At 58.1% G+C, this 21,597-nt stretch overlaps 1 protein-coding gene across 1 annotated transcript; it reads left to right on the plus strand.

Annotated features, from left to right (window-relative positions):
• LOC144724721 (CD63 antigen-like) lies at nt 1-11,494 on the plus strand. The gene is made up of 8 exons (XM_078604061.1): nt 1-127; nt 1,311-1,422; nt 4,572-4,751; nt 6,253-6,327; nt 7,384-7,476; nt 7,796-7,975; nt 9,135-9,218; nt 9,704-11,494. The coding sequence occupies exons 2-8, from the start codon at nt 1,357-1,359 to the stop codon at nt 9,824-9,826; spliced, it is 801 nt and encodes a 266-aa protein (XP_078460187.1). The 5' UTR covers nt 1-127; nt 1,311-1,356; the 3' UTR covers nt 9,827-11,494.
• The last annotated feature ends 10,103 nt before the right edge of the window (nt 11,495-21,597 follow it).

The following is a 21,597-nucleotide window of genomic DNA, read 5'->3' on the forward strand; positions in this document are numbered from 1 at the left end:
TGGACCAGCCACAGGGCCCCAGGCACCGCCCCAGTCGCCACCCCGCCCTAACCCCGGGACAGACCGAGACGCGGCTTGCCGGGGTCCGGCGTGGACGCGAGGGACTGCGACTCGGCGCCGTGGCCACGTGAGTCTCGCGCTGATCGCTCGCCACGTGACGATTGCGTGCACGAAGGGATGAATGTTTTTTTTTAAACGAAGGAACGAGCCGATACGTGATTTGAAACAATTGACGAGGGAGCTGATGAATGAGTGGATGAACAAGTGGTTGGATGAGTTTAGGAGCGGATGAATGATTCATGAGCTGAGAAACGAGCGAATGAACGAGAGGATGAATGAGTCGTTCTCGCTCACTGCATTTCGGTTTTCAAGTGCAACTTCCAGCTTCGTGATATGCTGCCCGTGATTGTTGTGTTGTGTTGTTGGTGTGTATACTGTTATGGGGTTGTAGTGTGTGGCTGTGTTTTTGCACGGTGGTGCTGTGGATGCTGTGTTACGTATGTTGTGTCAAGGTGTTGTTGAGTATCGTTGTAGCTGCGCTGTGTTGTTGTGGAGCTTGCTGCGTCGGTATTGTGGTGTGCGTTGTGTTATCGTGCTGGTGTGTGTGTTGGTATTGTGGTGAAGAGTTCTAATCGTGGCATTGTACGCTGTGGTGTTGTGGTCGAGGGCTGTTGACAGAATTTTTGATAATTTGAACATGGGAACACTGTTACAGTCCTGACCCGGCCTGAACCTTAACCCTGACCCAGCCCTGACCCTGACCCAGCCCTAACCCTGACCCAGCCCTAACCCTGACCCAGTCCTAACCCTGACCCAGCCCTGACCCAGCCCAAACCCTGACCCAGCCCTAACCCTGACCCGACCCTGACCCAGCCCTAACCCTGACCCAGCCCTGACCCTGACTCATCCCTGACCCAGCCCTAACCCTGACCCAGCCCTAACCCTGACCCAGCCCAAACCCTGACCCAGCCCAAACCCTGACCCAGCCCTAACCCTGACCCGACCCTTACCCAGCCCTGACCCAGCCCTAACCCTGACCCAGCCCTGACCCAGCCCTAACCCTGACCCAGCCCAAACCCTGACCCAGCCCAAACCCTGAACCAGCCCTAACACTAACTCTGACATAACCCTGACCCAGCCCTGACCCTAGCGCTGACCCTGGCCCCACCATAACTATGACCCTGACCGTGAGCCCGACTTGAACTCTAACGGTGACGTTGCGAGTGTCACGTGAGAAGGCCGTGTGTGCTGCGGCCCTGGCTGCCGACCAGTGACGTGTGTATGTTGAACTTCTTTCGCACCGTACGTAGCCAACCGTGCTAATCGGGAGTGCGGTGGAAGCGACGAGGAGGCGCCATGGGTGTGGACGGGAGAGTTGCCGTGATCAAATACCTCGTCTTTGTCTTCAACCTCCTCTTCTGCGTGAGTTCACCCCCCACCCCCCTCCCCGCAACACACTCCGTGTGCTGTCCACGTGAAATCCTCGATCGAAGATGTTGTTTGGCCATACTTCCCCACGCTGGTTGCTGGCCAGTGCGGGTTGGTGAGGTGCGTCGGTTCAGATTGTCACTCGCCACCGATGTTACCGCCGTGGCCGCGAGTCAAACTCCGGCCGCACCGAGCGGCATGTGGACGAATGGCCACGCAAGCCACGTGGCCGACGAGCGGCGTGGGGCGACGGGAGAGTGGCTCCATCGTCCAGCCGCGGCGATGGAAGAGGAACCACCGATCACTCAGTCGCAATTGGGGAACATCTCGCGCCCGTGAGTGGCGGCGCAGTGGCAGCAGCCGCAGCTGTGACCGCGGCCGCCGTCACGCGGCGCGGACTCCGCGTGCGGCTCGCCCACGCGCAGCGCACGTGGCCTTGTTTACTGCGCGTGCGTGTGAGTGTGCGTGCGTGTGAGTGTGCGTGCGTGTGAGTGTGCGTGCGTGTGAGTGTGCGTGCGTGTGAGTGTGCGTGAGTGTGCGTGCGTGTGAGTGTGCGTGCGTGTGAGTGTGCGTGCGTGTGAGTGTGCGTGCGTGTGAGTGAGTGTGCGTGAGTGTGCGTGCGTGTGAGTGTGCGTGCGTGTGAGTGTGCGTGCGTGTGAGTGTGCGTGAGTGTGCGTGCGTGTGCGTGCGTGTGAGTGTGCGTGCGTGTGAGTGTGTGTGTGAGAGTGTGTGTGTGAGAGTGTGTGTGTGTGCGCGTGTGCGTGAGTGTGTGAGAGTGTGCGTGAGTGTGCGTGCGTGTGAGTGTGCGTGCGTGCGTGTGAGTGTGCGTGCGTGTGAGTGTGCGTGCGTGTGAGTGTGCGTGCGTGTGAGTGTGCGTGCGTGTGAGTGTGCGTGCGTGTGAGTGTGCGTGAGTGTGCGTGCGTGTGAGTGTGCGTGCGTGTGAGTGTGCGTGCGTGTGAGTGTGCGTGCGTGTGAGTGTGCGTGCGTGTGAGTGTGCGTGAGTGTGCGTGCGTGTGAGTGTGCGTGCGTGTGAGTGTGTGTGAGTGTGCGTGAGTGTGCGTGCGTGTGAGTGTGCGTGCGTGTGAGTGTGCGTGCGTGTGAGTGTGCGTGCGTGTGAGTGTGCGTGAGTGTGCGTGAGTGTGCGTGCGTGTGAGTGTGCGTGCGTGTGAGTGTGCGTGCGTGTGAGTGTGCGTGCGTATGAGTGTGCGTGAGTGTGCGTGCGTGTGAGTGTGCGTGCGTGTGAGTGTGCGTGAGTGTGAGTGTGCGTGCGTGTGAGTGTGCGTGCGTGTGTGTGCGTGTGCGTGAGTGAGTGCGTGTGTGCGAGTGTGCGTGTGTGTGAGAGTGTGTGTGTGAGAGTGTGTGTGTGTGCGCGTGTGCGTGAGTGTGTGAGAGTGTGCGTGAGTGTGCGTGCGTGTGAGTGTGCGTGCGTGTGAGTGTGCGTGCGTGTGAGTGTGCGTGAGTGTGCGTGCGTGTGTGTGCGTGTGCGTGAGTGTGTGAGAGTGTGCGTGTGTGTGAGTGTGCGTGTGTGTGAGTGTGCGTGAGTGTGTGTGCGTGTGTGCGTGTGCGTGAGTGTGCGTGCGTGTGCGTGTGTGAGTGAGTGCGTGTGTGCAAGTGTGCGTGTGTGTGTGAGAGTGTGTGTGTGAGAGTGTGTGTGTGTGCGTGCGTGTGCGTGAGTGTGTGAGAGTGTGCGTGAGTGTGCGTGCGTGTGAGTGTGCGTGCGTGTGAGTGTGCGTGCGTGTGAGTGAGTGTGCGTGCGTGTGCGTGAGTGTGTGAGAGTGTGCGTGTGTGTGAGTGTGCGTGCGTGTGAGTGTGCGTGAGTGTGCGTGAGTGTGCGTGCGTGTGCGTGAGTGTGTGAGAGTGTGCGTGTGTGTGAGTGTGCGTGTGTGTGAGTGTGCGTGAGTGTGTGTGCGTGTGTGCGTGTGCGTGAGTGTGCGTGCGTGTGCGTGTGTGAGTGAGTGCGTGTGTGCAAGTGTGCGTGTGTGTGTGAGAGTGTGTGTGTGAGAGTGTGCGTGTGTATGCGCGTGTGTGAGTGTGCGTGAGAGTATGTGCGTGTGAGTGTGCGTGCGTGTGTGAGTGTGCGTGTGTGTGCGTGCGTGTGTGTGTGTGTGTGGTCCGCATGAGTATGTTCCGTGTGTGTGTCTTCCTAGTGTGAGTGTGTGTGTCTCGCGTCTGTGCGTATGTTCCGTGTGTGTGTGTTGCGCGCTTGCGTGAGTGTGTGGGTGTGTTCCGTGTGAGTGTGTATGTTCCGTGTGTGAGTGTGTGTGTATGTTCCGTGTGGTTGTGGTTTTGGCTCGAGTTATATTTAGGGGATTTTTTCTGCTTAAACGCCCCAACTCCACGCCCAGTGGGGAGAGGGGAGGGGGACGCAGCGGTTCGAGCGAGCGCAGCCTCCTGGGATGTTTGAGAGCACAACAACAACAATAACAACAACATATGTACGTATGTCCCCGAGTCTGTCGTCCCTCCTCGATCAGCAAGGTGTAGAAAGTAAGCGATGAGTCGTCCCGTGAAGGGACTGCACCAAGCAATGAGCCGCAGCAAAGTGCCGTCTGCTCTCTCCTTCTCCCTTACACACGGGGGACACATTGAGCCCAGTCCTCACACCTAGAGCCGGACCGAGCCAGACCCCAAACCCTGACCCCGACTCTAACCCAGTGATGCTCTCCCCCAACCATGACCCTAACCCAGACCCTAAACCTCACCAGGACCTGAACTCTATCCCACACCCAAACCCAAACCCCGTGTCCACCTCTGACTGTAACACGATCCCACACCCAAACCCCGTGTCCACCTCTGATTGTAACACGATCCCACACCCAAACCACGTGTCTCCCTCTGACTGTAACACGATCCCACACCCAAACCCCGTGTCCACCTCTGACAGTAACACGATCCCACACCCAAACCCCGTGTCCACCTCTGACAGTAACACGATCCCACACCCAAACCCCGTGTCCACCTCTGACAGTAATACGATCCCACACCCAAACCCCGTGTCCACCTCTGACAGTAACACGATCTCACACCCAAACCCCGCCGCATGCCACGAGAATGTGGAACTTCCACCGCTGCCACGGGTTTCCCGCCCCAGCCCGTGCCCCGTAGCGCTGAGCGCCTCCTGACTGCCCCCCCCCCCCCCGCAGCTCTCCAGCCTGTGCCTCGTCGCTCTCGGGGCTCTGATGCTGAGCGACTCGCACGCCCTCCTCAGCGACGCGGCAACCGTCGCCTCGCTCTGCGTCATGGCCCTGGGCCTCGTCGTCTTCCTCGTCTCCTTCTTCGGCTGCTGCGGCGCGCAGCGCGAGAGCCACTGCATGGTGGCCACGGTGAGGCCCCCCGCAGCGCGAGAGCCACTGCACGGTGGCCACGGTGAGGCCCCCGCAGCGCGAGAGCCACTGCACGGTGGCCAGAGTGAGGCCCCCGCAGCGCGAGAGCCACTGCATGGTGGCCACGGTGAGGCCCCCGCAGCGCGAGAGCCACTGCACGGTGGCCACGGTGAGGCCCCCGCAGCGCGAGAGCCACTGCACGGTGGCCACGGTGAGGCCCCCACAGCGCGAGAGCCACTGCACGGTGGCCACGGTGAGGCCCCCACAGCGCGAGAGCCACTGCACGGTGGCCACAGTGAGGCCCCCGCAGCGCGAGAGCCACTGCATGGTGGCCACGGTGAGGCCCCCGCAGCGCGAGAGCCACTGCACGGTGGCCACAGTGAGGCCCCCGCAGCGCGAGAGCCACTGCACGGTGGCCACGGTGAGGCCCCCACAGCGCGAGAGCCACTGCACGGTAGCCACAGTGAGGCCCCCGCAGCGCGAGAGCCACTGCACGGTGGCCACGGTGAGGCCCCCGCAGCGCGAGAGCCACTGCACGGTGGCCACGGTGAGGCCCCCACAGCGCGAGAGCCACTGCACGGTGGCCACAGTGAGGCCCCCGTAGCGCGAGAGCCACTGCATGGTGGCCACGGTGAGGCCCCCGCAGCGCGAGAGCCACTGCACGGTGGCCACAGTGAGGCCCCCGCAGCGCGAGAGCCACTGCACGGTGGCCACGGTGAGGCCCCCACAGCGCGAGAGCCACTGCACGGTGGCCACAGTGAGGCCCCCGCAGCGCGAGAGCCACTGCACGGTGGCCACGGTGAGGCCCCCGCAGCGCGAGAGCCACTGCACGGTGGCCACAGTGAGGCCCCCGCAGCGCGAGAGCCACTGCACGGTGGCCACAGTGAGGCCCCCGCAGCGCGAGAGCCACTGCATGGTGGCCACGGTGAGGCCCCCACAGCGCGAGAGCCACTGCATGGTGGCCACGGTGAGGCCCCCACAGCGCGAGAGCCACTGCATGGTGGCCACGGTGAGGCCCCCACAGCGCGAGAGCCACTGCACGGTGGCCACAGTGAGGCCCCCACAGCGCGAGAGCACTGCACGGTGGCCACGGTGAGGCCCCCACAGCGCGAGAGCCACTGCATGGTGGCCACGGTGAGGCCCCCCGCAGCGCGAGAGCCACTGCATGGTGGCCACGATGAGGCCCCCCGCAGCGCGAGAGCCACTGCATGGTGGCCACGGTGAGGCCCCCCGCAGCGCGAGAGCCACTGCATGGTGGCCACGGTGAGGCCCCCCGCAGCGCGAGAGCCACTGCACGGTGGCCACAGTGAGGCCCCCCGCAGCGCGAGGGCCACTGCACGGTGGCCACGGTGAGGCCCCCGCAGCGCGAGGGCCACTGCACGGTGGCCACGTTGAGGCCCCCACCCCGACCCCCACTCGCGCCGCTCCGGTCGGTGCCGCTCGTCGTGCTGTGCGCTCCGCTGAGGCCTCGCTTGGCCGTCTCCGTCTCTGTGCGCCGCAGTTCTCCGCTCTGATGTTCCTCATCTTCTTCCTGGAGCTCGGGCTCGGGGTCACCGCCTACTTCTTCAGACACCAGGTGCCTGCCCTGCACGCTCACGCTGCCCCGAGCCGGTGGTGGGAATTCCACATTCGTATGCCGGTTCCGGTCCATCCGTTAAACAAGCATTGTTAACGCTTCCCGCTGTGCGGCGGCCCGCGGGGGTTTTGCGCCCTCAGCTGACGACCCCGGCAAGCTGAGTTAGATCCCTGGCTCTGGCTAACATCGGTGGCGAGTGAAATCTGAACCGGCCACGGACCTCCCTGAGGTCAACTGGACTTTACATCTGGTGCGTAAACATCGGCACCGGGGAGACAAAGGTGGCTGCGCGTGGTTCTGGCCACACCACCCCATTGTTGTGCTCGCAAACAGCGCTCGCCCCTACAGTCTGTTAAAGGCTATCGGAGGATCTCGCATCCCTTTTCTACAAACTAAAATATATTTTTTATTTTACCAGCTAAAGCCCGCTGAGCTACGTAGCTCTTTCTAAGAAGCGACCTGGCTGCCACAAGTGACAGCCCAACGAAGCGGCTTGTCACGTGGACATTTATAGCAGCAGCCAAATTCTCCAAACGCGTGACGTTGATTCTAAATGTGGAGGGGAAAACCGGAGGACCCGGATAAAAATCCACACGACCACGTGGAGAGAGAGACACGCAAACTCCAAAAATATACAGCAGCAGCAGCAGGCGTCAGAGTCGGGATCGAGCCGCCCACGACTTCCTGCAGGCCAGGCGAGCGAGTGAACATCTCCTGGCCACCGTGGCGCCCACTGGCACATCAGAGCCATGGCAGTGCGGGTGGGGGGTGGCGATTCACCGAGCGGACCCAGAACCAGAAACCGTGAAACTCACGAGAAGGGCCGCGGGCGGGGTTCACCGAAACTTCCCCTTGCGTTACGTCGGCGGCACGGCGCAGCTTCCGCAGTGGAAAAACAACCCCCCGGCGCTACCCAAACCGTGCCGGGTTGTCTCGGCACAGCCCCGGCGCGATTCGGATATGCCAGTGGGAAAAAAAATTGGGTGTCTGCGAGCGGGGTGACGGGGCCGCGTCTCCGACGACGTGAATGACGACGCGTGTGGGGTGGGGGTGCAGGTGCGTGAGCTGGTGGAGGTGAAGGTGTGGGAGCTGCTGGAGAAGCAGCCCGAGGCGACGGTGGACGATCTGCTGGGGAAGATGCAGACCCAGGTGAGAGCCACGGAGCCGCGGGCACCGGCGCCACCGTCACGAGCCACGTGCTCTGTCCACTGCTGCATGAAAGCCTCCACATTACTATCGTCGTCGTCACAATGAGCCATTGTCTGTCAACTACCGCATGAAGGCCTCCCCCATGCCATCATCATCAACATCGAGAAGCACGTTCTACCCACTGCTGGCTTGAAACCTCTCCACGCCGTCATCACGAGCCGAGGGAAGCCGCGCTGGCTTTCATAGGCGCTCGCTCACAGCGCTTGTTCCGGCAGTCTGAGTGGGCTACACGGGGGTTCTTTGTCTGGTCTTCGTGCAGCTCAAGTGCTGCGGGGTCACCTCCTTCGACAACTGGTTCACCTCCAGTAACAGCAGCGGCAGCAACAGCAGCAACAGCAGCAGCAGCGGCAGGGTCCCCGACAGCTGCTGCATCTACCCCCGGGAGCGTTGTGGAGCCAACGTGGATGCGAGCACCGCCTACACAGTGATCTACACCGAGGTGCGGCCGGGTCGCACCCGCTCGCCCCACCCCCCATGCCCGCTCGCCCACGTGCTCACCTGTGCACAAATCAGAAGGGTCACCTGGGCGCTTCGCCTGGGCGCTCACCTGGGCACTCGCTTGAGTGGCTCACCTGGGCGCCCACAGGAACGCGTTGTGTACTGTGTGTGTGTACTCCATATGGTTGCACTGCGTGTGTGCTGTGTGTGTACTCCATGTGGTTGCGCTGCGTGTGTGCTGCGTGTGTGCTGCGTGTGTGCTGCGTGTGTGTATTGTGTATGTGTACTCCATGTGGTTGCACTGCGTGTGTGCTGTGTGTATACTCCATGTGGTTGTGCTGCGTGTGTGCTGCGTGTGTGCTGCGTGTGTGTTGCGTGTGTACTGTGTGTGTACTGTGTGTGTGTACTCCATGTGGTTGCACTGCGTGTGTGCTGCGTGTGTGCTACGTGTGTGTTGCGTGTGTACTGTGTGTGTACTGTGTGTGTACTCCAAGTGGTTGCACTGCGTGTGCTGCGTGCGTGGGTGCTGCGTGTGTGCTGCGTGCGTGTGTGCTGCGTGTGTGCTGCGTGTGTGCTGCGTGCGTGTGTGCTGCGTGCGTGTGTGCTGCATGCGTGTGTGCTGCGTGTGTGTATTGTGTGTGTACTCCAAGTGGTTGGACTGCGTGTGCTGCGTGCGTGTGCTGCGTGCGTGTGTGCTGCGTGTGTGCTGCGTGCGTGTGTGCTGCGTGTGTGCTGCGTGTGTGCTGCGTGTGTGCTGCGTGCGTGTGTGCTGCATGCGTGTGTTCTGCGTGCGTGTGTGCTGCGTGCGTGTGTGCTGCGTGCGTGCTGCGTCTGTGCTGCGTGTGTGCTGCGTGCGTGTGTGCTGCATGCGTGTGTGCTGCGTGCGTGTGTGCTGCGTGTGTGTGTGCTGCGTGCGTGTGTGCTGCGTGTGTGTTGCGTGTGTACTGTGTGTGTACTGTGTGTGTACTCCAAGTGATTGCACTGCATGTGCTGCGTGCGTGTGTGCTGCGTGTGTGTGTGCTGCGTGTGTGCTGCGTGTGTGTGTGTGCTGCGTGTGTGTGTGCTGCGTGTGTGTGTGCTGCGTGCGTATGTGCTGCGTGTGTGCTGCGTGTGTGTGTGCTGCGTGCGTGTGTGCTGCGTGTGTGCTGCGTGTGTGCCAGGGCTGCGTGTCCGTGGTGGAGTCGATCTTGCTCCAGAACGCGTTGCTCGTGGGCGGCGTTGCCCTCGGCCTGGCGCTCATCCAGGTGATGTTCATGATGGATGCTGATGATGACGATGGACGCTGATGATGATGGATGCTGATGATGACGATGGACGCTGATGATGATGATGACGGATACTAATGATGGATGATGATCGACGCTGCTGATTATGATGGATGCTGATCATGTTGGACGCTGCTGCTGATGATGACGGATACTAATGATGGATGATGATGATGACGGATGATGACGGTGAAAGTGATTGCTTGTGCCCTGCCATGAAAGCCCAGAAGCATAGCATCGGAACTTCCCAAGGGACGGCAGTGGTGGAGGGGGGGGGGGCTGAGATGTGAATCTTTTAGACAGAGCCCCGACGACTCCTGTGGGTATCCTGGGATAGATGCCACCACAGTCCCAGCTGTGAGATGAGCCGCTGGCCCAGCCAGACTCGATCATGAAATCTAAGACTTTCACAGCTTTGCTCCGCTTGGCTCTCATCAGCTCGCCCTCTGCCCTGCCTCCTGCAGATCATCAGCATCATCCTCGCCTGCTGCCTCATGAAGGGAATCCGCGACTTCCACAAATACGACGTCGCCGAATTGGAGCCGTGGCCCGCCTCCAAGTGGGACCACGGGGTCACCCTCGAGTGACCCCCACTCCCCCCCCGCTGGGGTCGCCCTCGAGTGACCCCCCCCACCCCCCGCTGGGGTCGCCCTCGAGTGACCCTCATCCCCCCCCCCCCCCGCCCGCTGGGGTCGCGGCCGCTCCTTCCATGGATGAGACCGGGTTTGGCGATTGCGTCTGTGGTTTGAATGCATCTGTGCGGCGCTATAAGTGTTACTCCCTCTGTATGCGTGCTGAGATGACCTCCCGAGGTCACGGGCAGCCTTCCCAGTGGAGCAGCAGCAGCAAGCAGCAGCAGCAAGCAGCAGCAAGCAGCAGCAGCCCCCTCCTGAGAAGCCCCCAGACCCCGGACGGACCCCAGCCGCGTCCGTCCGCCTCGGCGACCCCCGGACATATCTCCACCCCCGGCACACCGCATCCAGTATACGTCTCCCGTTACGGCCGCTTCTCCTCACGAACCCACCAACTCCCGTCGATGGGCGATCCGGCAAATATTCCGTGAGGGATGAATCTCTTGGGAAGCCGCGGCCCGTGCCCCGACGCGCCGCTCGCGGTCATCTCGCGGCGTGACCCCCTAGCGGTCGCGGGCGGCCGCGCTCGCACGGTTTCCTGGTCGCGCCGCGTCTTGTTCGGTGCGAAACGTCGGACATCGTACACCACCGCACGCGGCACGACCCGCAATTCACGTGTCAGCGGGAGCCACGTGGTGCGCATCGTCACGCAGCTGTGCGGCTGTGGCGCGGCGGCGAGGCTCGTGCCTCGCAGCAAGGAGAGCCTGGGTTCGATTCCCGACCCGGGCGCACTTCTGTGCGGAGTTTGTGTGTTCTTTCTCCCCCCGTTCTGTCGGGTTCCTCCCAGAGCTAAAGCAAAACCCCACACACAATGTGACACCCGGTACTGGGGCCAACACATCCCAATGCTGAGAAATGACCTGCAAATTACTCAACTGGGATCACACTCAGCAGTGAGGCTATCCCGGGTAAACAGGCGAAATAATAAAATGTTTACGATATTCTTCATTGTACTTTTGATACGAGTGAGTTAGTGGATACAATATTGGCTGCCAAAGAGTTGGTGTCGTAGCCAGTGTCTGCGAATCTCCCCACGGGCCCCAGTGTAATGCACCGTCTCCAGCTACAGTTAAGGCTCTGTGACCTCGCTCGCTTCTGAGGATGGGCTATTGCCTGAACCGTCGGCATATTCAATATTGTTCTGTTCGAAAGCAGAGCTTTTGACACATGTGGTGCGTCCTCTTGAGAGATACAAAGATGCACAGAGACACAGGCAGCTGGAGACATATTGAATACCCAGAGGCCTACAGGAATGAATGTCTATGTAGTGTAAAGACCAAAGTGTAAATCCACTGCTGGATGAGGAGGCCTTCCTACACCACGCGGGTCGTGGCAGTTATTTGACCATACTTCACCGCGCTGGTCAGTGCGGGTTGGTGAAGGCTCTGAGCATAATAGACGGTGTCGGATTATCCTCGTAGCTGCAAACGTAGCTACATTTGTAACTTTCAAGGGCCCCGCGCTAAATGCTTTAAAGCTATCGATTCTGGTTCAGTGATTCTGCACTTGCTCTGTTACTATAGTACTATACTGCCTTTAACTTACACAAACGACTGGGTGTTTAAGGTTAGCGATTTGTCGTATTATCTGGCTGTATAGCAAATAAAAAACACAATGATTTTACTATGAGAATAGATTTTCCCCTTTTTTCTGGCAACAAAACAGGTGTTCAGATGTTAAAACACCAAACTGAAACTTTTTACAAGGCATCATGTCTGCATTAACCACAATACTTGTGGTAAGAATGCAAACAAAAACATACTCTGATAGTAGATGATGCATTGTCCTTGAAACTGATTGGTCCACACCAGAGACAGCTTTCTTTTGAGCCTCGTCTCAAACGGTGTTCGACCAGAGGACGCCAAAAGGCGTAGTAACAATGACTTTACTATGCAAGGTAAACATTTGTGTTTTAATATTCATGTGTTGTTTATTATTTTAGGGCCCCTTCATAACATATGCTACAGGGCCCCGCACTAGCTTCATCCGGCACTGATAATCGACATTGGAGCTTAGTAAAGTACCACAAGGTGATGTTGTTATTTTGCTGCCCGCGGAGTAAACCCAGCGGCGACTTCTATGACAACGTCTCTGTGTGTGCGCGCTGGGTCGCCCACCCGAGCGCTGTGCAGGCCCAATCCTGCTGAGGTTTCTGAGATCTGATGGGCGTGTGGATAGACGGAGACCATGAGCCCCACGGATGTAGAGGATGGAGAGACGCTCCGGCGGGGTAGCTCGGCCGTCGAGCGTGAGTCCCACGATCGACAAACGGCGCAGTTCACCTGCTGGTTGAGGGCTCGACTCGGCACATCAACGCTCCAGAGTCGATAAAATTGGTACCACGGGGGGTCTCAGGAGTGGCTGTTCTGTGGAGAGACGGTGAAGTAGGAAACCAACTCGACCTTTGCTCGACGGACAGAGCGTCGGCTTCGTCACAAAGGACGCGTGCGAGTCCAGTGACGTCAGGACCCCCCCACGTGGGCGGGGCGCCCTGCCCACGTGGTTACAAGGGACTTGGAGCAATGCGGCTTCGCGTGATTAGGCGCGTTACCTCCTCCCCTACCTATCGCCGACCCGCCTTGTACATGACCGCCAACCTACCAACCCTTACCCCTACCCACCTCCTCACCCCCCCATCCACCCACTCGTCCACCTCCTCACCTACCCACCTATTCACCGACCCACCTACCCTTCTACGCACCCACCTACTCACAAATCCACCTACCCATCCACCCACACATCCACCCACTCACCTACCGTCCCACACACTCATCCACCCACCCACCGATCCACCCACTCACCTACCCACCTACTCACCGACCCACCCAGCCTATTAATGAAGTGTTTTTTTTCTGAGCTTTTTGGTAGATTATAGAGTTAATGGAAGCGAAGAATGCTCGTGCTGTTAACATTTAATGAAGGATTCAATAAAGTGACAAAAATACAACTCGTGGCTGTGTGTTCAGTGTGGAGTGTTGACTGCTGCTCGTGGCAGAGTACAGACAGGTGAGTGCAGGTGATGCCAGGTGAAACCAGGTGAGTGCAGGTGAGTGCAGGCAGAGACGCAACTATGGAGGGAGAGCGCGCCAGAGTAATGCGACGCATCGGGGGCTAGCCGGCCACAAGCAGGCCCTGGTCTCGCAGATAAACAAGCAGCAACGTGGTTAGAGTGGTTTTCGAAATTCATTAAAAATAACCTGCGGTCTCCCATGGACCAAGCCCGCGTACCGCATCGGCATATCAAGAGCAGCAGAAAGTTGCGCGCTCCACCCCCTTTGAGGAAATCCTAGAGCGATGGGGCGTCACGAAAGCAAGGCGCACGGTAACTTGTGAGCACTGTGACCTTCACATCTCTCTGTGGACACTGCCACCGCGAGGCTGTCCTCCCCGAAACCCAATACACGATGCAACTACAATGCTCCACAGAGTTATAGCCGGCACGCTATCGTAGACGTGTTAATCCATCCGTGGCTATTTCAGTAAACGTGAGTCGAGAGAAAGGAGAGGGCCCCGCAGTCGGATCGTGCAGAGCCCCCCCCCCCTGTGAAATAGCTCGTTGTGCCCCTGAGTGCAGGTGAGTGCAGGTGAGTGCAGGTGAGACCAGGTGAGTGTAGGTGAGACCAAGTGAGACCAGGTGAGTGCAGGTGAGTGCAGGTGAGACCAGGTGAGTGCAGGTGAGTGCAGGTGAGACCAGGTGAGTGTAGGTGAGACCAAGTGAGACCAGGTGAGTGTAGGTGAGACCAAGTGAGACCAAGTGAGACCAGGTGAGTGCAGGTGAGACCAGGTGAGTGTAGGTGAGACCAAGTGAGACCAGGTGAGTGCAGGTGAGACCAGGTGAGTGTAGGTGAGACCAAGTGAGACCAGGTGAGTGCAGGTGAGTGCAGGTGAGACCAGGTGAGTGTAGGTGAGACCAAGTGAGACCAGGTGAGTGCAGGTGAGTGCAGGTGAGACCAGGTGAGTGTAGGTGAGACCAAGTGAGACCAGGTGAGTGCAGGTGAGTGCAGGTGAGACCAGGTGAGTGTAGGTGAGACCAAGTGAGACCAGGTGAGTGCAGGTGAGTGCAGGTGAGACCAGGTGAGATCAGGTGAGTGCAGGTGAGTGCAGGTGAGACCAGGTGAGTGTAGGTGAGACCAAGTGAGACCAGGTGAGTGCAGGTGAGTGCAGGTGAGACCAGGTGAGTGTAGGTGAGACCAAGTGAGACCAGGTGAGTGCAGGTGAGTGCAGGTGAGACCAGGTGAGATCAGGTGAGTGCAGGTGAGTGCAGGTGAGACCAGGTGAGTGTAGGTGAGACCAAGTGAGACCAGGTGAGTGTAGGTGAGTGCAGGTGAGACCAGGTGAGTGTAGGTGAGACCAAGTGAGACCAGGTGAGTGTAGGTGAGACCAAGTGAGACCAGGTGAGTGCAGGTGAGTGCAGGTGAGACCAGGTGAGTGTAGGTGAGACCAAGTGAGACCAGGTGAGTGTAGGTGAGTGCAGGTGAGACCAGGTGAGATCAGGTGAGTGCAGGTGAGACCAGGTAAGTGTAGGTGAGACCAGGTGAGATCAGGTGAGACCAGGTGAGACCAGGTGACACCAGGTGAGTGTGATTGAATGGGATGAGCATGAACGATCCTCCCCGTGGTTGTGGGAGGCAGCGGAGTAAGCAGGACAACAGCGTGTGGCATTACCTAGTAGCAAGTTCCATTACCTGGTGGCAAGTTCCATTTCCTGGTGGCAAGTTCCATTACCTGGTGGCAAGTTCCATTTCCTGGTGGCAGGTTTCATTACCTGGTGGCAAGTTCCATTACCTGGCGGCAAGTCCCATTACCTAGTGGCAAGTTCCATTATCTGGTGGCAAGTTCCATTACCTGGTGGCAAGTTCCATTACCTGGTGGCAAGTTCCATTACCTGGTGGCAAGTTCCATTACCTGGTGGCAAGTTCCATTACCTAGTGGCAAGTCCCGCCGTGGCAGGTGTCACTTGGCCACCAGGTGGCAGTGAAGCCCCATCCCAGAGTCGCCTTCTTGTCCTCCAGGCAAGTTGGGCTGTTGTTCATGATTCCGTGTCAACACAATTGCTCATGATTACGTGTCAACACAATTGCTCATGATTACGTGTCAACACAATTGTCAATCCGTGGTGAACTCTATACAGAGTGAACTTCGAACCGGCGAGCGCGCGTTAGGGAGAGGGCGTGGGCATTCGTGAGGCTGTGACGGTGGTGCTCGTTTACGGCACCTGCCCCAACAGTCTGTGAAGGCTTCACGGGGGATCTTTGTCTTTGGTGGTGGTGGTGAAGGACGCCAGGGTGGCGCTAACAGCTGCGCAGCGAGATGAGCCTGGGCTCGAATCCCGACTCGGGCGCCTGTCTGTGTAGAGTGATTGTGAGTAGAGTGTGTGTGTAGTGTGTGTAGTGTGTGCAGAGTGTGTGTAGAGTGATTGTATGTGTAGTGTGTGTGTAGAGAGTGTGTGTGTGTAGAGTGTGTGTAGTGTGTGTGTAGTGTGTGTGTAGAGTGTGTGAGTAGAGTGTGTGAGTAGAGTGTGTGTGAGAGTGTGTGTAGAGTGATTGTGTGTAGAGTGAGTGTGTAGAGTGTGTGTAGAGTGATTGTGTGTGTAGAGTGTGTGTGTAGTATGTGTGTGTAGAGTGTGTGTGTAGAGTGTGTGTAGTGTGTGTGTAGTGTGTGTGTAGAGTGTGTGAGTAGAGTGTGTGAGTAGAGTGTGTGTGAGAGTGTGTGTAGAGTGATTGTGTGTAGAGTGAGTGTGTAGAGTGTGTGTAGAGTGATTGTGTGTGTAGAGAGTGTGTGTGTGTAGAGTGTGTGTAGTGTGTGTGTAGAGTGTGTGAGTAGAGTGTGTGTAGAGTGATTGTGTGTAGAGTGAGTGTGTAGAGTGTGTGTAGAGTGATTGTGTGTGTAGAGTGTGTGTGTAGTATGTGTGTGTAGAGTGTGTGTGTAGAGTGTGTGTATAGTGTGTGTTTAGTGTGTGTGTGTAGAGTGTGTGTGTGTATAGTGTGTGTAGAGTGTGTGTAGAGTGTGTGTTTAGTGTGTGTGTGTAGAGTGTGTGTGTAGAGTGATTGTGTGTGTAGAGTGTGTGTGTGTATAGTGTGTGTAGAGTGTGTGTGTAGAGTGTGTGTAGAGTGTGTGTGTGTAGAGTGAGTTTGTGTTCTCTCTCTGATCTGCGTGGGTTTCCTCCGGCTTCCCCCCAGTAACTAAACCCAATGAATGAAAAATGTCACCAACGCCGACAATATCATTAATAATTAATTATTCCTCCTGAGAGCGACTCGCCAACAGCGGAGTCGCCCCCCCCCCCTCGTGGGCCTCCCCCCGCTCACCCCTCCCCCCGCTCAGCTCCACCTCCCCCCGCTCGCCCCTCCCCCCGCCCCCGCTCAGCTCCACCTCCCCCCGCTCCCCCTCCCCCCGCTCAGCTCCACCTTCCCCCACTCCCCCCCTCCCCCCACTCAGCTCCACTTCCCCCCGCTTCCCCCCCCCCGCTCGCCCCTCCCCCCGCTCGCCCCTCCCCCCGCTCGCCCCTCCCCCCGCTCGCCCCTCCCCCCGCTCGCCCCTCCCCCCGCTCGCCCCTCCCCCCGCTCGCCCCTCCCCCCGCTCGCCCCTCCCCCCGCTCGCCCCTCCCCCACGGCTCTCCGCGTCTTCTCGGCGCCGCATGGCGACGTCGCCCGAGCCACGCGCAGCTCGGGGCCCCGGGCTGGGATGGTGGTGATGGTCGTCTTGGTGATGGTCGTCGTGGTGATGGTCGTCGTGGTGATGGTCGTCGTGGTGGTGGTCGTCGTGGTGATGATGTTAGTGGTGATGATGTTGGAGGTGATGATGATGGTGGTGGCGATGATGTTGGAGGTGATGATGTTCATGGTGGTGATGATGATGTTGATGGTGGTGATGGTGGTAATCATGGTGGTGGTGATGGTGGTGCTGATGAAGATGGTGGTGGCAATGCGGATTATGACGATGATGGTGGTGGTGGTGGGTGAGCGATCTCACGTGGCCACCTCCCCTCGTGACCACCACCCCTCGTGACCACCCCTCAGCTGTCTCGGCACACCACATCCAAGTTTTCAAGTTTCAAGTTTAATGTATTAGGTATAGTCCTGTGAGCCATTCGGCTCCTGAATCGGGTGCAACCGCAACAAACAAAAAAACATGAACAAGAAAACATCTTAAAGTGACTAAGTGCTAACAGAAATTCCAAGAAAAGACAGCAAAATATTGCAGAAAAAGCACCGTACACCAACACTGTCAAACGCCTCTCGCTACGGGGCCGTGTCTGCTCATCGCCGCGCGCCCGTCTGGCCAGAGGCCCGCACATTTATTCCGTGAGCACCAAAACCAAGTCGCCAGCTCGCTCCGTGACAGATGGAGCCTCCCGCGAGATATTCCCGAAATCGTTGATCGCAAAAAAAGTGACATTTTGTTCCCCTCGCAGAGCTCACGGAGTCGCCATCGAGGGCAGATTCCCCTCCTCCGTTTGCGCGTTTATCAGCGCCTCGCCTCCTCCATCCGCACCTCACCCGACAGCCCCGCAGCGAATCGTCACCACGTCGCCAGCCCCGCAGCGCGACCCGCGCCAGCGGTGGCCCGGCCGGTAGGAGGCCGCCCGCGGCCTCGCTCCCCTTCCCGGCCGACTCCGCCGTGCTCCACGAGGAGCCCGCAGAGCGGACAGCATCGCCGCGTGTGCATCAGAGAGACCCCCGACGGCACGCGGCGTGGGTGATGTTGCAGAGTTGAGCGGTCACCTCTGATCCACGTGGCGAGGTTCCCGCAGAGAAAGTCTCCACGCTCGCGTCTACCTCGTATCCGATCAACCTTCCTGTGTGTGAATGGGACCCTCACGTTACAGACGGAGACAGCTCCTGCCGAGTTCACGTAATTGGGGGGGGGGGGGCGATGCTGCTGCTGTCAGCCCACACGACTAATTCGCAGTGGCACTTGTCGGCATGCGGGATGCTTGTGACCAACACAAGCGGTGACGACGCAGGGCGAGACGGCGCGCGCGCCGTGCAGTCCGCACAGACAGGCGCTTCTCGTGGCGTCAGGCGCGAGCCCTGGGCCACTGAGGGTGTGCCGGGGGGGGGGCGAGCGGCTCACGGGTGGAACGCGGCCACGTGGCCCCGAGCTCTGGGGCCGACCCTGGGCCACTCCCGGGCCGCGTGCCACGCGGTGGCTCCCAGCCACGGACCACCCCCCCGGTGAAGCCCCGCGTGGAGGGACATCATCAACACCGTCTCCTTAATGTTCACGGCGGCTGTGATCGTAGGGGTGTTGTTTGTCAAATTCCTGGTTAGAATCCCTCCCGAGGCTGTCGACGTTGGCGTGGCCAGGGCGAGAGAAGTTGCCACAGCGGAGTGGAGGGGCACTCATTCGAAAAGAGTGCACCGTGAACTCAAGTCAGTAAACACAGCCGTGAACACAAGTCAGTCAGTAAACACAGCCGTGAACACAAGTCAGTCAGTAAACACAGCCGTGAACACAAGTCAGTCAGTAAACACAGCCGTGAACACAAGTCAGTCAGTAAACACAGCCGTGAACACAAGTCAGTCAGTAAACACAGCCGTGAACACAAGTCAGTCAGTAAACACAGCCGTGAACACAAGTCAGTCAGTAAACACAGCCGTGAACACAAGTCAGTCAGTAAACACAGCCGTGAACACAAGTCAGTCAGTAAACACAGCCGTGAACACAAGTCAGTCAGTAAACACAGCCGTGAACACAAGTCAGTCAGTAAACACAGCCGTGAACACAAGTCAGTCAGTAAACACAGCCGTGAACACAAGTCAGTCAGTAAACACAGCCGTGAACACAAGTCAGTCAGTAAACACAGCCGTGAACACAAGTCAGTCAGTAAACACAGCCGTGAACACAAGTCAGTCAGTAAACACAGCCGTGAACACAAGTCAGTCAGTAAACACAGCCGTGAACACAAGTCAGTCAGTAAACACAGCCGTGAACACAAGTCAGTCAGTAAACACAGCCGTGAACACAAGTCAGTCAGTAAACACAGCCGTGAACACAAGTCAGTCAGTAAACACAGCCGTGAACACAAGTCAGTCAGTAAACACAGCCGTGAACACAAGTCAGTCAGTAAACACAGCCGTGAACACAAGTCAGTCAGTAAACACAGCCGTGAACACAAGTCAGTCAGTAAACACAGCCGTGAACACAAGTCAGTCAGTAAACACAGCCGTGAACACAAGTCAGTCAGTAAACACAGCCGTGAACACAAGTCAGTCAGTAAACACAGCCGTGAACACAAGTCAGTCAGTAAACACAGCCGTGAACACAAGTCAGTCAGTAAACACAGCCGTGAACACAAGTCAGTCAGTAAACACAGCCGTGAACACAAGTCAGTCAGTAAACACAGCCGTGAACACAAGTCAGTCAGTAAACACAGCCGTGAACACAAGTCAGTCAGTAAACACAGCCGTGAACACAAGTCAGTCAGTAAACACAGCCGTGAACACAAGTCAGTCAGTAAACACAGCCGTGAACACAAGTCAGTCAGTAAACACAGCCGTGAACACAAGTCAGTCAGTAAACACAGCCGTGAACACAAGTCAGTCAGTAAACACAGCCGTGAACACAAGTCAGTCAGTAAACACAGCCGTGAACACAAGTCAGTCAGTAAACACAGCCGTGAACACAAGTCAGTCAGTAAACACAGCCGTGAACACAAGTCAGTCAGTAAACACAGCCGTGAACACAAGTCAGTCAGTAAACACAGCCGTGAACACAAGTCAGTCAGTAAACACAGCCGTGAACACAAGTCAGTCAGTAAACACAGCCGTGAACACAAGTCAGTCAGTAAACACAGCCGTGAACACAAGTCAGTCAGTAAACACAGCCGTGAACACAAGTCAGTCAGTAAACACAGCCGTGAACACAAGTCAGTCAGTAAACACAGCCGTGAACACAAGTCAGTCAGTAAACACAGCCGTGAAAGCGAACAGAGAGAGCTGCGCAGACAAAGACGAGAGCGCGTTGCAAGAGAACTCGAACGTGCACACAAAAAAGCACATCTCGACATTCAATCAAAGACATTTCCCGTACAGAGAGTTGGCTGGGACAATTCACGTTTATCCCGTCCATGGCCCAGTAAAGACGTGGCAACAACAACAACAACACGGACTGAGGATGAGCTACCGGGCGGGAGAGCCAGGACACGGGGGGGGGGGGGGAGTCCTTCATCCAGCAGTGGATTCATCGCGGCTGATGTTGACGATGGTGGTGAGGATGGGTGTGCCACGTGACCACCCGCAGGACGAACTCGTTTCCCAGTCGCATCGCTCTCGGCGCTGGCAGGGAGGGAGGGAGGCGCTGCGGGTTCTGTGTAAATATTTGGGTCCGAAGTGGAGAGTTTTTGGTGGCGATGTTTGGATTCGGGACCTCCCGCCTCGTGTTTACGCAGCGAGACCGAGTCAGTGAGTTCCGCAACCACAAATCCACACACACGTGGACACACACACAGAGACATACAAAGATAAAGATCCCCCGTATAGCCGTAGCAGACTCTAGGGGCAAGTGCTGTTAGCGAGCACCTATGAAGGCCGGAACAGTACACGGGGGGTGGGTGGCCAGCACCACGCCCGACTGCCTTTGTCTCCCCAGCGGCGATGTTTACACACCGCACCAGGTACTCATTTGAGGCTGAGTAGACCAAGGGGAGGCCCAGGACCGGTTCAGATATTCGTCACTCGTGTTGGCCGTGAGCGGTAATCGAACCCATGTCGCCGGGTTCATAGCGCAGCGTAGCGCTAACTGCTACACCACCGCTCACCACTATATACACGCGCGCGTACACACACACGTGTACACACGTACACACAACCACACACACGTGTACACGCGTACACACACACGTGTACACACGTACACACAACCACACACACGTGTACACACGTACACACACACGTGTACACACGTACACACAACCACACACACGTGTACACACGTACACACACACGTGTACACACGTACACACAACCACACACACGTGTACACGCGTACACACACACGTGTACACACGTACACACAACCACACACACGTGTACACGCGTACACACGTACACACACGTGTACACACACGTACACACACGTGTACACACAACCACACGTGTACACACGCGTCCGTGTGATTGATGGACGCACTCCGTGGTTCAGCAGCTTTCGGAGCCGAGGTCTCAGCCCACATCGACGTCAGCAAATCCTGGAAGAGGCTCATCTTGACGGGAGAGTGGCATCGTAATTAATCATCGATAACAATTGCTAATTAAGAGTGTGCGCGCTCCAGCTCGAGGTGGATCCAACCCGTGCACGGTGAAGGCGCCGCCCTGCAAGTGCTCGCTCACGCCCGCTCGAGGCGAGCTCTAGGCAGTGGGTACTTGGCCTACTCTTCCACGCTGGCCAGACGTTTTTGATGAGATGGGAGTCACCCACGCCTTACCTCACCGCACCGGTGTGTGGACAGGGGCGAGCGGTGTCCCTGGCGGGTTTCAGAAACCTGCAGCTTCGGTGCAAGTGCCGCGCCCCGAGCGGGACTTGAACCGGCGCCCTCTGGGTGGGCGGTGCGCGGACCACGTCGACACCAGCCCGGCAAACGCATAAGAACGCGGCCGGGCAGCGAGTTCAAATCCTGGTTGCTAGAGGAGGGGGAGTTGGCTCAGCCCATCATCCCTGCGCGGTCGATACAATTTGTACCACTTTGGAGAAGTCAACAGCGGCTGTCCTGTGGAGAGACTCGG

This window comes from Lampetra planeri, chromosome 21 (assembly GCF_965212315.1).
Source record: "Lampetra planeri chromosome 21, kcLamPlan1.2.h2, whole genome shotgun sequence".
NCBI lineage: Eukaryota > Metazoa > Chordata > Hyperoartia > Petromyzontiformes > Petromyzontidae > Lampetra > Lampetra planeri.

What these genes read in the sequence shown, in the direction of transcription:
- LOC144724721 (XM_078604061.1), top strand. Translation starts at nt 1,357, where the DNA reads ATGGGTGTGGACGGGAGAGTTGCCGTGATCAAATACCTCGTCTTTGTC. An exon ending in TCTTCAACCTCCTCTTCTGC is followed by an intron (nt 1,423 to 4,571) that starts GTGAGTTCACCC and finishes CCCCCCCCGCAG; the next exon opens with CTCTCCAGCCTGTGCCTCGT. An exon ending in ACACAGTGATCTACACCGAG is followed by an intron (nt 7,976 to 9,134) that starts GTGCGGCCGGGT and finishes CGTGTGTGCCAG; the next exon opens with GGCTGCGTGTCCGTGGTGGA.